General features: G+C 37.8%; 1 protein-coding gene across 1 annotated transcript; it reads right to left on the bottom strand.

Moving 5' to 3' along the window:
• Positions 1-6,486: 6,486 nt before the first annotated feature.
• Positions 6,487-12,427, bottom strand: dolpp1 (dolichyldiphosphatase 1). Its single transcript, XM_086301180.1, has 8 exons — positions 12,285-12,427; positions 11,511-11,611; positions 11,248-11,332; positions 10,069-10,168; positions 9,672-9,770; positions 8,606-8,734; positions 8,379-8,468; positions 6,487-7,966 (listed from the first exon to the last, which is right to left on the bottom strand). The coding sequence occupies exons 1-8, from the start codon at positions 12,358-12,360 to the stop codon at positions 7,930-7,932; spliced, it is 717 nt and encodes a 238-aa protein (XP_086157306.1). The 5' UTR covers positions 12,361-12,427; the 3' UTR covers positions 6,487-7,929.
• Positions 12,428-14,965: the final 2,538 nt, after the last annotated feature.

Below are 14,965 nucleotides of genomic sequence, written 5' to 3' on the forward strand. Positions count from 1 at the left end.
ATCCAGCAACAAGATGTATTTGGGATTGATGTTCAAGATGAAGATAAAGTATTTGGCTTCAATAAATATTGCAGTTTGAGTGTCTAATAATTATAATATATATATATATATATATATATATATATATATATATATATATATATATATATATATATATATATATATATATATATATATATATATAATTTTGCTGCTAATTCATTCTTCCTATAACTATAATATGAATATAGGGTTAAAGTGTTGCTATGATTCTTTGCATGAACATCATTATTTATTCCTTGTTGATCATAAAACTGTGAGTACATTAGGTTTTAGTAGGACATTTTGTTCATCTCCAAAGCGGTCTTTCATGCTTCACTCAGATTGTGCTCCAATCTGCTGTTGGTATTTCTGGGTATGCCTGTTTTCAGTCCTTGACAATATTCCCATCTGTGGAGGATAGAAAAAGTTTTTTCTTTTTGTTTTTTTGCTGACAAAGAGAGTAGCCTTCTCTGTGTTTGACCTTTTCTCTGAGCATACTTCACTTGTCTTTGCCATTTTTTGCAGTTTCATTCTACTATCCAGTTCCAAGATCGTCCAATTCTCAGTAGATATGTTCTTCTAAATTTATGCTGTTGCCTTTCAGAAAGTTGTCTTTCTGTGACAAATTCACTTACCTTTATTTATTATTTAAAAATGTAAACTCACTGCATGCCTCGAGAGAGAAAAAATAACATTAACTTAAACATAATATCTACATTTTGTATATAATGTAAAGATTTTCTTGTATTTGGGTGCCCCACACCACACAGGGACAGGAACACTGATTTAACTACCATTTAATAAACTCATTTTGACGTTCATTTAACTTGTAATTAAGTAGAGCTTCTTTGCCTCGTTACACTCTTGGGTTCATACCAGTGATACCAGTGCTACAGCTGATACAAAACTAATTACATCCTGATTGCTTTCATCAGAACTAAGAGGGTAAGTAGCAACTAGGCGCTGCTAATCAAATGCACCTGATCAGGAAGTGTAAGCTCTGCTATAAAAGCAGAATCCAGGTCTGGAGCATTCAAGTGTGTGTTCACACAATGCCATAATCTTACCAGGAGTGGATGTCCCAGCAAATTCACCCCATGTTCAGACTGTGCAATGTCGAGAAGCTGGCAAAAAGCCTAAAAGCTTACATCTCAGGCTCTATAATGCTGAGTCGGCATGTTAAAGTTCACTGACAGTGCAGCATACAAATGAGACCAAAGTGAAGATGTTTGGGGATGATGCTCAGCACTACATTTGGAGACAACCGAACATCTCAACTTAGCACCAGCACTTCAAACCAACTATCGAGCACAGTGGTACAAAGCAAATCTACAACAGAACTGCTGAAAAAGAAAAGAATCGAGGTGCTGCAATGGCAGAGTCAAAGTCCAGACATAGACCTGACTGAAATGCCGTAGAAGGACCCTAAGAGAGCTGTGCATCAACAAGCCAACCCAATATTTTAAGGAAGAGTGGTCCAAAATCCCTCCATAACAATGTAAGTGACTGATAAATTCATACAGAAAACAAACACTGCACGTTTATTGCTGTTTATGGTGATTTTACAAGCTTTTTTAAGCCCTGTGAAAACTTTTTTTCAAATGACTGCATCAACCTTAAGTAATTCTTACTAAAAACAAATAAGTTAATCTAACTTGCCTCACTTTCTGGGGCAGCTGTGGCTCAGTAGGTACAGCAGGTCTTCTACTAATTGGAAAGCTGACTGCTCCAGCCAAAGTATCCTTGGGAAGGATACTAAACCCTGAGTTGCTCTCAGTGTGTTCATTGCAGTGTGAATGTTAGATAGAAAGCACTTAGTTTAGGGTATTGACATCACCCCACCAGATGGGCGGCGTTGGACATACTTTTTTTTTTTTTAAGTGTTACGTGCTTAAATTGACAGAAGAAAGTCAGAAATCTACTCTGTCATGAACAAAATTGTGTATTTTTCACCAAAAATGTAAACCTCATTTTGATTTATTGGGTTAATAACACTTATCCTTGTGCCATTTTGAAGTTTCGAGTAAACCATTTTTCAAAGAAGGGGAGTTACAATATGTATATATTCAGTTTTAGAAATCATATTCAGTGTTAATTGTAGCGTTAAGTGTTAACGCTAGCTTATATTCATAAACAACACTGCCATATGCAAAATTAGGGTGGCACTAGGGGTGGCCACCTCATGCCACCACAGTAAATCCGCCCTGATGGGATCTACAGTGACCTTGACCTCAAGTTCAAGGTCGGAGGTCAAGAGGATTTTGAAATTGATTCCATAGGCACGTCTACGAGGAGGCTGAGGGGTAGCACTGGTGGTCGCCGGTATTTTAAAGGGGCGATTTATTTCAGTAGGACATCACTTATGTAGACTGGTTGTAAATGCTTGTTTTACACAGTTTATGTAGCAAATTAAGGATAATAATAAGCCTTGTGGACTTCACTGAAATTTGCTGATAATTTAACTGTCTGAAGACTCTTTGGAATCACTGTGTCAAATCATGGTACGACTCTTACCATGTAAATACTGCAGAAAGGGAAAGGAGCCTTTATAAGCTTCCTGATTTCTTTAAATCTGAACAGAGATGTTGAACAGCTTCCATTGCCAAGACAGAACACACTCAAAGTTGCTGCCAACCTCCAGTGAGATTACACACTGTAATTCTTGCCAGTGTCTGCTGGCACAAATGTAACTTGTCTGAAAGTAAAAATCTTACAGAAATGTCAACTTAGAAAGATAGCCATTGTGTTTGTTGTAATAAATGTTGAGGCAGCCCTTTATTCACAGAAGCCTGGTTAGCTTTTAAAGGAGAAAGAAACCAAATCAGGGGACAAATACAAATAAGCTTGTAAAATACAACCAGTAAACTTGATTTAGTCTCTGTCCCCCCTTTTTTTTTTATCATGTTCAGATTGTGCATACAAATAATATTTATGCTTCCGAGCACGCCACCATGTGATTACGTCATTTGTACAGGAATGAGGAGCTTGACATTTTGTTTGTCTCGGTTTCGCACAGCCACAGGTTGGCACAACTCACATGTGTTATTAGCTGCCATTACAAAAGCAAAATGCCAGGCTAACACGACACAATACAAAGCCTCGCTGAAATCGGTACGTACCATTTATACATATCAGCCAGCCGTTAAGCGATTAACATGGCACACAAGATCCCAACAAATCATTCCACTGTGGAGGAGCTGAATTACACAGCTGCTTACTAATCTAACTGGGGCTGCTGTTTGATTAGCAATTTAATTTGTTCTCCGGGGAACTAATTAAAGCGCACATCAGTAGGTGCGCAGAATCCACCCCCCGCACCCCCAAAAAACAAACAAACAAAAAGGCTGGAAATGCATTAGTCTGAAGCCATTTGTTCTCCATGAATATGCTGGGCATTGTAGTTTTTAGCAGGACTAAATAATGCATTTGTTTGGGACTATTTTCATCTGTGGACTGATACATTTTTGGCGATGCAAGTATTCACAGCGGCAGGATGCTGTATGTAGGATTTACAACAATGTTCATGTTTAGGCTGATGAACACGTCAACCGATGTGACAGTGGTGCATAATGGTTTTGCAACGTCAGAGGGAACAACAGAGGATATTTACAGAGTGGTCTATAGAAGAAATTTCATGTTGATTATTGTCTGCACAAAGAGCAGAAGCCTTCTTAAGAGCTCTTAAAACATGTTTTAATATAAAAACAAATGTCAAATTTAAGAAGTATCAAAACAAGCTGTCGCAAATGGTTGATACACGGAGTATCCTATTACTTCGGGGTCAACTTTAAGATTCTGGTTTTGACTTTTAGAGCTCTGGATGGACAAGCACTGACATACATCAGTGAACTTTTTCATCAATGCATCCCCAACAGGTCCCTGAGGTGATGTAATCAGGGCCTGCTGGCTGTACGTCATACAAGGATGAGAACGAAAGCCTTTGCATCAGTAACCCCCCAAACTCTGGAACTCCCTCCCACTGAGTTTGAGATCCGTGGACTTGGAAACATCTCATCTCTTTTAGCTTTTTTTGTTTTTTGGCAAGGTTGTTTTGTGGGGAAATCCCAGCAGATCAGCACTTTCTGAAAAACTCACACCAGCTGGTCGGGTTTGAACAACCACTTAAATCACCTTTCTTGTCCATTTTGATGTTCTGTTTGAACTTCAGCAGGTTGGCTGGACAAATATGAACTCAATAGAAGGGTTTAGTAGGATGAAAAAAGTTTAAAACTCAATCATTACTTTCAATGTGGTTTAATAAACAGTTTGATGATCCTGTCAGTACAAAGGCAGGGCATCTGACAAGAAGTAGTTGTGGTAAAAAAGTGAACATGTAGACTAAATACGCAAAGGTGGGAGTGCTGGAAAAGTACACAAGGGCAGGAATTGGAGATGGTGAGTTTTTAAAAGCAAAACAGGAAACAAACTTAAACTTAAGATGAATAATTATTTTGCATCATCTCATTTCCCCTTTAATAAATAGGGCCAACCAGCTTTTTCTTCCTAAAAGAAACTATTTTATCTTTCTCCTGTTTGAGATAGCTGGTCACACGTTTAACATTATTAACCGCTTAAAAAACAGAAGTCTGGCTGAGTTGATAACAATAGTGCCGAGAGGTTTCTGTTTTGATTTACATTTCTTTAAGTTCAAGATACCTCTGTGACTCTTAATTCAAGAGTTTGATGCCTTCATTTTTTGATGAACTATGAAGAACCAGAATTAAACATCTGACATATTTGGAGTGGAGACTGACCAAACAGCTCTGAGCCATTCCTCTGAATCACATCCAAAGAGTTTTTCTTCAGGAGTGCTTGCTGCTTAACTGAACAGTGCAACACAGAAGTAATAGCTTGAAGGAACAGAAATAGACTGCAGTCTTCATAATTTAGGCTATTCTTGTTCCCGATGGGTGTTTGGGGATAGCCTGAGGTAGGACCTGAAAAGTGAATCAAAAATGGAATGGGTCGTTTAAATAGGGCAGACGTTTCTTTTGAGCCGTGCAAGTCGTGAGGATATGCCTGAAGTATTTTCTCAGCAGTGTTCAGCAGTCACTTTGGGGAATAGAGGAAGAGAAGTGCATGAAGTTCCCTTAACAAGACAGAGAGCTTGTTCGTTGTTTCAACTAAACAGACGGATGCATGGATTTGTCACCAACACTGGGTCATATCGTGTTAACATACGGTGCATGTTTAAATTCCCCAGTCTCTGGCAAATGAAGCAAAAAACTGAATTTTAACATATTTTCCACAACAACGTTTCACTGTCATTTTACAGCAGAGTAAGGGGGACTGGGGAAACAAGTGATTCGTTTGAACATGTTAGAGTGATGACACTGATGATAGTGTCAAGGATGCTTTCAAAACTGATCGACTCATAAATAAATATATCAGTACTGTCAGATTTTAATCTATCCAGCAATAAAATCTGAGAAGCATGTCATCAGGACTGGCTTCATTTTACAGCATGACAATGATCCCAAGCACACTGCTAAAACAGTAACAGAATAGCTGGATAGAAGCGACACAATGGACCACCACTGGTCACAGATTGGCCTCCCCAGAGCATGGACCCCAACATTATTAAAGCAATGCAGGACCATCTTAACAGAGAAAAGAACAAAAGGTAGACAAAATCAAAAGAAAAGCTTTGAATGTCCAACAAGAAACCTGGAAAACTATTCCTTAAGACGAAACAAAGCTGAAAAAAAGTTGCCCAAGAGAGCTCAGGCTATGTTGGAGAATAAAGACGGTCATACCAAATATTGACTTTCAGACTTGCTGGAAATGTGCAAACTGTTTTTGCCTTGTTTGCTGCATTTCCATGTATGTTTGCAAATTTCAATAAATCACTGCACATTTAACATTTTCCTAGCAAAATTTGCAATAACACGTACTGTGTGTGTCATTGCTTGTAATAGCTTCAGCCAAGGTTATGCCTTTGGCATCATTTGCATGTGTGTCATTATGTCTGCAAACACAATAGCTTGAAAAGTTTTGAGTAAATTCTGGTAAAACTTTGTAGGCTACAGAAGAGGTTCAGGGCCACTGGAAAAAGTGAGGATGTTTTTTTTTGTTTTTTTTCTGAGAATGCTGGAAAAGATGTAGCAGTCCAAATTGTAAATTATAACCAAGCTGAACTTTTTTTTTTTTTAATGCATTTTTTTTTCTTTTAAACAGAGTAGTGTTTGTCTTATTGTTTAAGTGCCGTATTGGCTCAATAAATATGCTACAAAGTAAAATTTTATATGTAAGCAATGAAACCATTTTCCACTGATCCATGGTCACAGTGGGGTCACTACAGCAGGTAGCTGTTCATGTTTGATTTGGCAACTTCACACTGGCCTTGCCCTTCCTAACTCAACCCCAAAGGGCTGGAATCAAACCAGCAACCTTTTGCTAGTCAAGTGAATGTGTTAGCCATTACAAGGTGTCACTATATTTCAAAGTAAGACATTTGACCATCACTTGTACATAAACACATTTTTATTCAGCCTGATATAGGTTACACATGGAAAAAAAACCAAGATACGAGAAAAAAAAAAAAAAAAAAACCCAAAACAAACTATAGATCTACTTCCCTTTGTGGAGCTAATGGTGACACTTAAAAATCAGCTTCGGCGCTCACTTGACAGCTTCCAACATCAGCTGCCGCAGGCTTTGAGGAATAAGCATAATCACATGCTGCTACTGACCTGAGGATTTTTTCCTGTCTTGAGAGAAAAAAAAAAAAAAAAGTCCACCCTCAGCACTCATTTTCTCACTATCTGATATGGAATGTTGTGTTGGGAAAAGTGGGGAGAAGGAAAATTTTAAAAAGGGTCTCCGCAACTGCAGAAAAGACCTGAAACTTGCTGAAAAAAAAAAAAAAAGAAAAAAAAATTACAAATCCCAGAATTCTGTTCCCAGGCTGCTACTATGCAAGAGGCATTAACAAAACACCTCGGTCCAAAGTGTGTTCAACAACAAAAGAATAACTCAAACCCACTGCTGTGCCACTTAAAGGTTGATATGAACAGAAACCATAACTTATAGCTTGTTAGTTCAGAAGGTTCATTAAATTTACACTGCTTACAGATCAGCTTTGGAGTCTAATATCATTATTATGAGGACTGGCAGAGACACAAAGCAAAACCCAATGAGGGAAAAAGACAGGGAAGGTCATTCATGATACTTAACTAGTGTTAGTCCTATTTTAACTTGTAAATTTAACAAAGTGCAATTTCATATTTATACTACATCATAACCAATTTTAGAAACTGTTCATTCTCTAGTCTATAACAATGAAAAATGGTCGACTCCACATCACCCCTAACAAAGCCATAATCAACCCACCCACCCCACCAGCTATAGTATCCATCAGAATATTTCTTTTAAAGGGAAGAAAAAAAAAAAAAAAAAAAAGGAATCACTAAGTACATGCTGCAATGACGCCCATCAATCTGTTTGAAACTTGAGCAAAGGCTCCTGTAATTGGCCCCTTGAAGCTCTTGCAACACACCGTTACTGTCAGCGCGAGTTTATAGTTAAAATATATATATTAATCTATCATTAAATAGTATGCCTCTTACACAGTCTTGCATGCACTGAAGAGCATTTTTAGGCAAGCTGTACAAGGAGGAGAGGCGTGGGGACGGACTTGCTCAGGCTGTAGGCTCCGGGCCAGGTCCAGGCACTCCTGCCACCTGTAAATATTTTTTTTGTGTTTGTTTGTTTTTTTGCCCTTTACTCCTTTGCAACCACGTCAGTCCAGATGATGGTTCTCCAGTGTCGTTTTTGTGTTTACTTTTTATGCCATTTTTTGGTTGGGGGGGGGGGGGGTTGAGTGAACATTTGTTTGCGTCTGTAAATGGGAATGTATCTGTGTGCACGTGTGGTCCTAAACTCAGTTTCACAAATGAACTTTGTAGTTCACTGAACTTTTGTTCCAAGCTTTCGTTGTCTGTTCCTGGAAGGAAAAAAGAAAAAAAAAAGAAAAAAAAAAAAAGAAAATTAGCAAACTCAAAATATTAGGAGACCCAGTCATATTTAAAGCACCAAACATTTCAATGGATCAACGGTCTTGCTAAGCAGGGAGCTACGTGACATGAATATTTTTGTCTCAAGCTCTCAGCGCTACTGAAGCTGAACTTAGCTTTGAAAGTGCTGAACAACACTCCTGTCAAATTTTCATTCAGTTAACGGCACAGTAGAAAGAAAACAGGAAGACCTCTAAATGTGTCACGTCTAATTAGCAACGAATTATTCCTGGCTTGCCAACATGTTAGCTGCTACCATCACCAAGTGTTTTAGTCAGGCCTCGATAATCACAGATGTAGAAAAGCGAGTGAAATGCCATTACCACCACCACAGTATCTTACCGTGCCTCTGATCTGGTCACTGTGTACTCAAACCACAAGATGTTTGGGATCAGGCTTGTGTCTCGTACCAGGAAGTACTCTGATATTGGCCTGTGAATTGTTTAAAAGAAAGAAAAATATGAACATTAGACAATAGATACTAGACCATTTTCATGCAACTCAGGCAGAGGATGAGTTGCCCTCCCCTGTGACACATGAAGGAAGCAGAAAATGAGAGAACTACTTACCATGCAGCTATTTTGGGGAATATTGGTGTCAGCACCTCTTGTGTAATAAAGAACCAGATTATGCCAATCGTACTACCGGCCACTCCACCGTAGAAAACCTGGCTCCAGGTGTGATACAACAAATAGACTCTGAAGAATGAGTAAGTAAGTAAGAGAAAAGAAGAAAAAAAAATCAAAATGCATTTTAAACCATTTCAAAGTGTTATCGGCTCAGCAAAAGTGATGCTGTTACAAAGGAAATCAAGTTCTTTGCAAAGTGTGAGCAGCCTGGTCAAATGTCATCTCTGAGTTTTACACCCACTACTGACATTCATGCTTCACAAGTTGAGACAGTTAACTTAAGTCCTTCATTTCATCAAATAATTGCCACCATCTAATTTAAAAAAATAAATAAATAAAAAAAAAAAAAAGGTCAATATCTCAATTATTTATAGAAAAGAGAACATAAAAAGCACTATAAGAATATACAAGTATATCGAGTGTTGCTTATGCAATTTCTGGCAGAAATGCCAATACAGAACCACTGAGCTCTGTGTCCCCATCACATCAGTAATGGTTGCCAATTCAGGTCAAAACTTCCTTGACTTTAAATCGACTTCTGTTGAAATAACGCGTTTCTCCCTCCCCCCCAAAGATCACCTGCGAGGGAAGCAGCTTCACTCTGTAACACTACTGAACAGTCATGAATGGACTAAAGTCCTAAACATACTCAACAAATAAAGATGGCTCATGAAAGTGCAGACTTGAATGGGCATCTGTAAACAGAGTACAGGCATGTAGTCTAGTGTCACAAATGATCACATAACATGCTGGGAACCTCCTGAACCAGCAAAAATAAATAAATAAATAAAACAACCTTCCTGTTTATCATAACAAGGGCCAAGAAAACAGTTAATAAGAAAAAGGGCAAGGATGTGGTGTACAGTGCATGCATAAGACCTATATAATGAGGGTCAACTTTAGTAAAACAAGTACTAATATTACTGTTTGTTAGAGTACTCTTCTATGAACTTCAGATTTTAGCAATGATCTGGGATATGTGCAGAGGATAGGGATTGGATTTTACCTGCTGTATGACACTGATAAGGCTATGCCCAAGAGGATAATGGACAGTATGTGTCTCCACAGAAGGTCCACACATCGAGCATTGTTCGTTTGATGCATTCTGACGGGGAAAAAGAATAAATAATAATATACAGCAGTTTGGCACATTTTAAAGTTAAGGTGGAATAATTACTGATAGCCCAAACCATTCTTGTAATGACCTCAAATAACCAAACTGAGCACCAGATGAAAACTAGAAATGAAATGCTTGTTTGAGATGCACACAATACACATTGCATGTTTGCATTAGTCCTACTGCTAGACTAAATTCACTTTGTCAAGTAGCTGCTGCAATTTGAATTATTTCACAACTATGTTTCTATCATTAAACTTCCCCACACAACAACAAAATAACTCACCTTAAATAAAGGAAAAGAAAGAAGTAAACAACAAAGAACCAGATAAGCTGGGAATGACTGGAGGGCATCCCATACTCTGTGTGCACGGTTGTGTGAGCCCCTGCAGAGAGACAACAGAATCTTATAAACATTAATTTACAATATTGGTTTTATTTACAACAGTTCGGCTATGACAAACAAAACCCAAAAATTATTCAGTTTTTTTTTAATCATGCATAAAGAAAACAATTAAATGCTCTTGTCCAAAAACCTGGAAGAAGAGGGAAAAAAAACAAAAGAAAACAAAGCCATTATTATCAGCCAATAAAACGTTTCTCCCCTTCAATGAAGTATTCATCAACCAAAAGTATAATACCATGTGTCTAACAATGTGTACGTCCCACTCTTAAACAGATGGAGCATTGGCACAGGATTTCTGGGTCAATGGCAGATGATCCCCTGGGTGCTGTGGGGTGGGGTCTTTTAGTGAGCTTTTTCCAGTTATTCCAGCAAATGATGATGATAGAATCCTGGGACATTTGGAGGCTGGATATGGCCTATTATTATGTTCCTGAGGAGTTTTTGTCAAGTAGTGAGGTTAGGACAAAATAAAAGATGGGTGTAGCCACTGGGCCACATCTATTATGTAGCCTCAAACTGAGTACTTTCACCAAGAGGATAAGGCAGGAGTGGCATGTTAGGTGGACTGCAACTACAAACTAAAGAGAAACGCCATCAGCCCAATATTCTCCATTTAATGAGGTGACCAGTGGTTTTTGTGTTGTGGCTGATCAGCGTATCCAGTGCAGGCACTGTTTTGGGTTTAGTAAAAGAATAAAACTACTCATAAAGCTGAAGTGGATATCGGCATTTTCTACAGGTACTTCTATTTAGCTCTAATTCAATATTTGACAAAACAAAAAAATTTTGGACGAAAAAAAAATAGATGCTATAAGCCAATTTTTATATTAAATTGGGGCTCTCGAATCATCTTGATGCCATCATCACACAGTTCGGAGATAAAGAGATAATAGCAAGATAAATTTGTAGTCTCAGGTTTCAGTGCTGTGCGCCTGAATAGATTTTGTGGTTGATAGCAGAAGATGAACTCTAGCTACCGTTACATTTTTGTAATGCTTGCCCAACCCAACCTGCTATACATAAAAAAAGAAAAAAGAAAAAACTTGTTCCTTCACCCACCTGCGCATGGGCGCGGCTCTCTGAGAATGTGCTTCAGCAGCCAGTTCACTCCTTCATTCAGGAGAAGCCCTCCAAAGAAGGAAATCTAGTTTTATGAGAAAAAAAAAAAAAAAAAGGCAATGCATGAGTGTTTGCATACTTCTGCCCTGTCTGACAATGCTGATCAAGTTCCTGTGAGACAATTGACAGTTTCACAGGCGGACTTTTAAATATTGTGCCCTTTCTAAAACCACAACTTTGTCAAGTACATGTGCAGGACTCACCGTGTGCAGTTCCCGTTTAAACACTATGAGTGTAACAAAGCCCACAAGAATTGCTATAGGGATGAGGCTGATGTAGGCCAGCAAGTGTCCCGTCAGATCATCTAAAACACATTAACAGATTACAGATATTAAATGGCACATAAACAGTAGAAGTCACTGGTGGGAGTGACAAGTTGTGTCTCTCAGTGAACCCGGATGACCAAGACACTGTGGCTACAAGAAGGAAGCTGGTGTGGTTAAGTAGCTAAGCCATATTTAAACTAACAGAGCATATTATTGGGTGTAACTCAAACATATACGTGCAATGAGATTCAGTCACACTGATCAGTATCAGGCCATGGGACTAGCTAGTATGTTAGCTACAATGCTGGCTACAATGCTTTCCGAGGAGTACCAATTTATTTCTACTGTAGTCATACCTTTTTTTCCCTATTTTTTAAATACTTGAGTTTGGCCAAATAACCGTTACAGTACACGGCGTATTAGCAGAGAGCGGAAAGAAAATACCGAAGACGATATAAAGACAGCTAGCAGGCTAACTAGCCTTCATTGTGGACATTGTGACAAACTGCGCATGCGACGCTGTCTCACAATTTTGCAGTCCGGGTTACATTTCCCGCTGTGTTGCTGGTTCTACAGCAGCTCACAATTTGGCAGCAACACCGACGGCCGTGTTCATTCAGCAGCAACAAAACACGCACTGCCCGAAAAATTACACAACAGCCAGTGTCGACAGAGCTTCAGCAGACACATAAAGACGCTAAGTGTACGTACCCTCGGGGAACTCTACGTGTGTCAAAGATATGGACCGCCATCGAGGTGGTGCCGAGCACTGCTCTTCCAACGCCATCTTACCCGGACACAACCGGGCAGTCCCACAGTGAAACGCCCAGACACGTGTCCAGCCAATGGAGAGCGGAGCTCAGCACTTAAACGTCCCCTGACAGTGGAAGCGACGACCAATCCCAGCTGCAATCTGCAGACGAGCTATTTTGTCCATAGAGAAGAATTATTGAATGAACAAAAAAAAAACAAAAAAAAAACGGGCCGCCTACATTAAAATACCAAAAATGCACTCATTCAAAAACATGTATGATCTACAATTGTCTTAATTAATTTAAGGCATGAAATTAATAATAATAATTAATTTAAGGCATGAACCCAGACTACTGCTTACCCCTTGAATAACTGACCTAATTTGCATCTGAGATTTCTTTGTGTGTTAAAATATGAATTAATTTGAGCCAAATTGTCAAATGTCAAAACATAATTTAGTACTCTTAAGCTAACCTTTACAAAGGCTAAGGTATAAATTATCCTTACAGGAGACTTGATAAACTGTGACTAATACTGTATAGATCCATTATAAGCTGTCATTCAAAACTAATTATAGGGATACACTGACTTTAAGATTTTAAGGTAAACACAAATGCAAGTGGTCTGTGGATTTGTTTGTTTTTTAATATTTACTTGTGTTATTTTACTTGTTTTATTTGGAATAGATGCCTACTCCACCTTGTGTCCAAGAAGCAGATTATTTAATTTTTTTTTAAAAAACTGAAGTGTTTTGAAATATTTGTACATTTAGCCTTCACACAACACATAAATGTCATCTTAATTGCTAATAGGTGAATGGCAGGGCCAATATGGGGGTATCAGTGCATTTTGAATTAATTTCATTACTGATTAAGATTAATTTGAGCCTTTTCACTATCCTACACTTTACTGGCCCGCCATCATTCCTGAACAATGTTCAAAGCCAGAAGGGTTTATTTGAGAATATTAAACAACTAAACATGGGCGTAGCTTTCTATTTCTTGACCACAAGGGGCAAATCGCTGTGGTTGCAAAAAGACTTTAGTCCTACAGAAGTCTGTGGGAAAACTGCCTTCAGCTCTAACCCCTGTAAACACTTTCCTGATGATTTTATGGGCTCAGTCATTCCTTTTGTGTCATATTTGTGTCCATTTTGCAAATTTTTATCATTCTAAATGTCAGGAAGCCAGAAGCTCAGTGACTTATGCCTTGGAATTAACCAGCTGTTAGCCAATGAAGAGTGCAGCGGTCTTTACAAACCAGTCAGTGGTGCCAAGGTGCTGGGTAATGCTACTCCAGCACATAGGTTCCCACATTAACTATAGATGACCAGTCTCTTTCAGGTTATACGTGTGCAATATACAATAATGCCACACTTGCAGGGGACGTGCTCATGCCAAGGTTATTATAGTTAAATAAAGCTGAACTGAAAATGAAAACTAGATGTGAAAAATATTTTCCTTAACTAAAATAAAAACTAGATTTTCAAGAAAAGCTAAAAGTCACTGAAACAATTTTGCAAACAAACTAAAATAAAAATACTAATACAGAGGGAAAATTTGTTATCATAATTGAGCTGATGAGGCTTTAATAGACATGTTTATTGAAATTTTGGATGTCTAAAAGACTGAGAGTCAACTGCTTTCAAAAAAGTTCAGTTTTTTATTGCAATGATACTTCTACTGAGAATTCTAAATCTTGCATCTGGCATATGCACTCTATACAAAAGGGACTAAACCTAACACTGACACTAATAAAAACAAAAGTAAAACTAAACATTGTCAAGCAATGAAAAGTAAAAACTAAACTAAACTGAATTAAAAACCAAAATACAAAACAAAATATAAACTAATTAGTAAATCCAAAACTATAAAACTCTGGCACAACCTGCTTTGTGTTTATTCTTTATAATATCTATGGTTAAATACTATAACTTGGAGCTATACAGTTTGGGGTTTTTTTGTTTGTTTTTTTAGGTATTTTGTACACCTTATTTATATCAAAGACATTATATAAAATAATCAGAACACCTGTATATTATACCACAATTTGCCAGTCAGTTTAACATAATTTAAATAAACTAAATTGCTTATAAAGTTCACACACAAACATCAATACTTCTCTAAAAGAGCTTTAACAATTAGTGATCATATAACCTTTGTCTGGCTGTTGTATTAGCCAAATGTATTTACAAACTCCGCTTGGTGTACCTCACCCATCCACAGGCGTAACTCTCATTTTATACAGGGGAGGGAAACAAATATTGCACAGAGGTTAATATCAAGATCATGGCTTATCTCTTAAAATTAGATGATTCAAATATTATAATTTTATTTTAAATTGGTTGCATGAGTTCATATTGGAAACAGCCTTAACTTTGAATACAAACTTTCAGGCTGTAAGACAAACCTGATCATAAATGCAGTGTAAGGAATTTTTGATTCCCATTTATGTCCTTTTTTTCAAAAATTAAAATGTCTTTCTTTTGGGATAAAAAGTAACAAGTTATCCAGACTTGTTATACAAAGTTATTGTAAGATTTGTGGCTTACTATTGAATCACTACAGAGCTTTTACCTCTTGTGTGCCGCCATCTCTTTCTTATTACTTTAAATAGTTTAAAAGGAGCAGCAAATGATG

This window comes from Aulonocara sp. 'chitande type north' Nkhata Bay, linkage group LG7 (genome assembly GCF_057382095.1).
Source record: "Aulonocara sp. 'chitande type north' Nkhata Bay isolate Kocher_YH1m ecotype deep benthic linkage group LG7, A_spYH_male_GT1.1, whole genome shotgun sequence".
Lineage (NCBI taxonomy): Eukaryota > Metazoa > Chordata > Actinopteri > Cichliformes > Cichlidae > Aulonocara > Aulonocara sp. 'chitande type north' Nkhata Bay.

Excerpts from the sequence above, each read along its gene's own strand:
- dolpp1 (XM_086301180.1), bottom strand. The coding sequence starts at position 12,360 with ATGGCGTTGGAAGAGCAGTGCTCGGCACCACCTCGATGGCGGTCCATA. Across the intron at positions 10,169-11,247 it reads AGAGCCGCGCCCATGCGCAG|GGGCTCACACAACCGTGCAC; the intron begins GTGGGTGAAGGA and ends GTCTCTCTGCAG. Across the intron at positions 9,771-10,068 it reads TTTCTTTTCCTTTATTTAAG|AATGCATCAAACGAACAATG; the intron begins GTGAGTTATTTT and ends TTTCCCCGTCAG.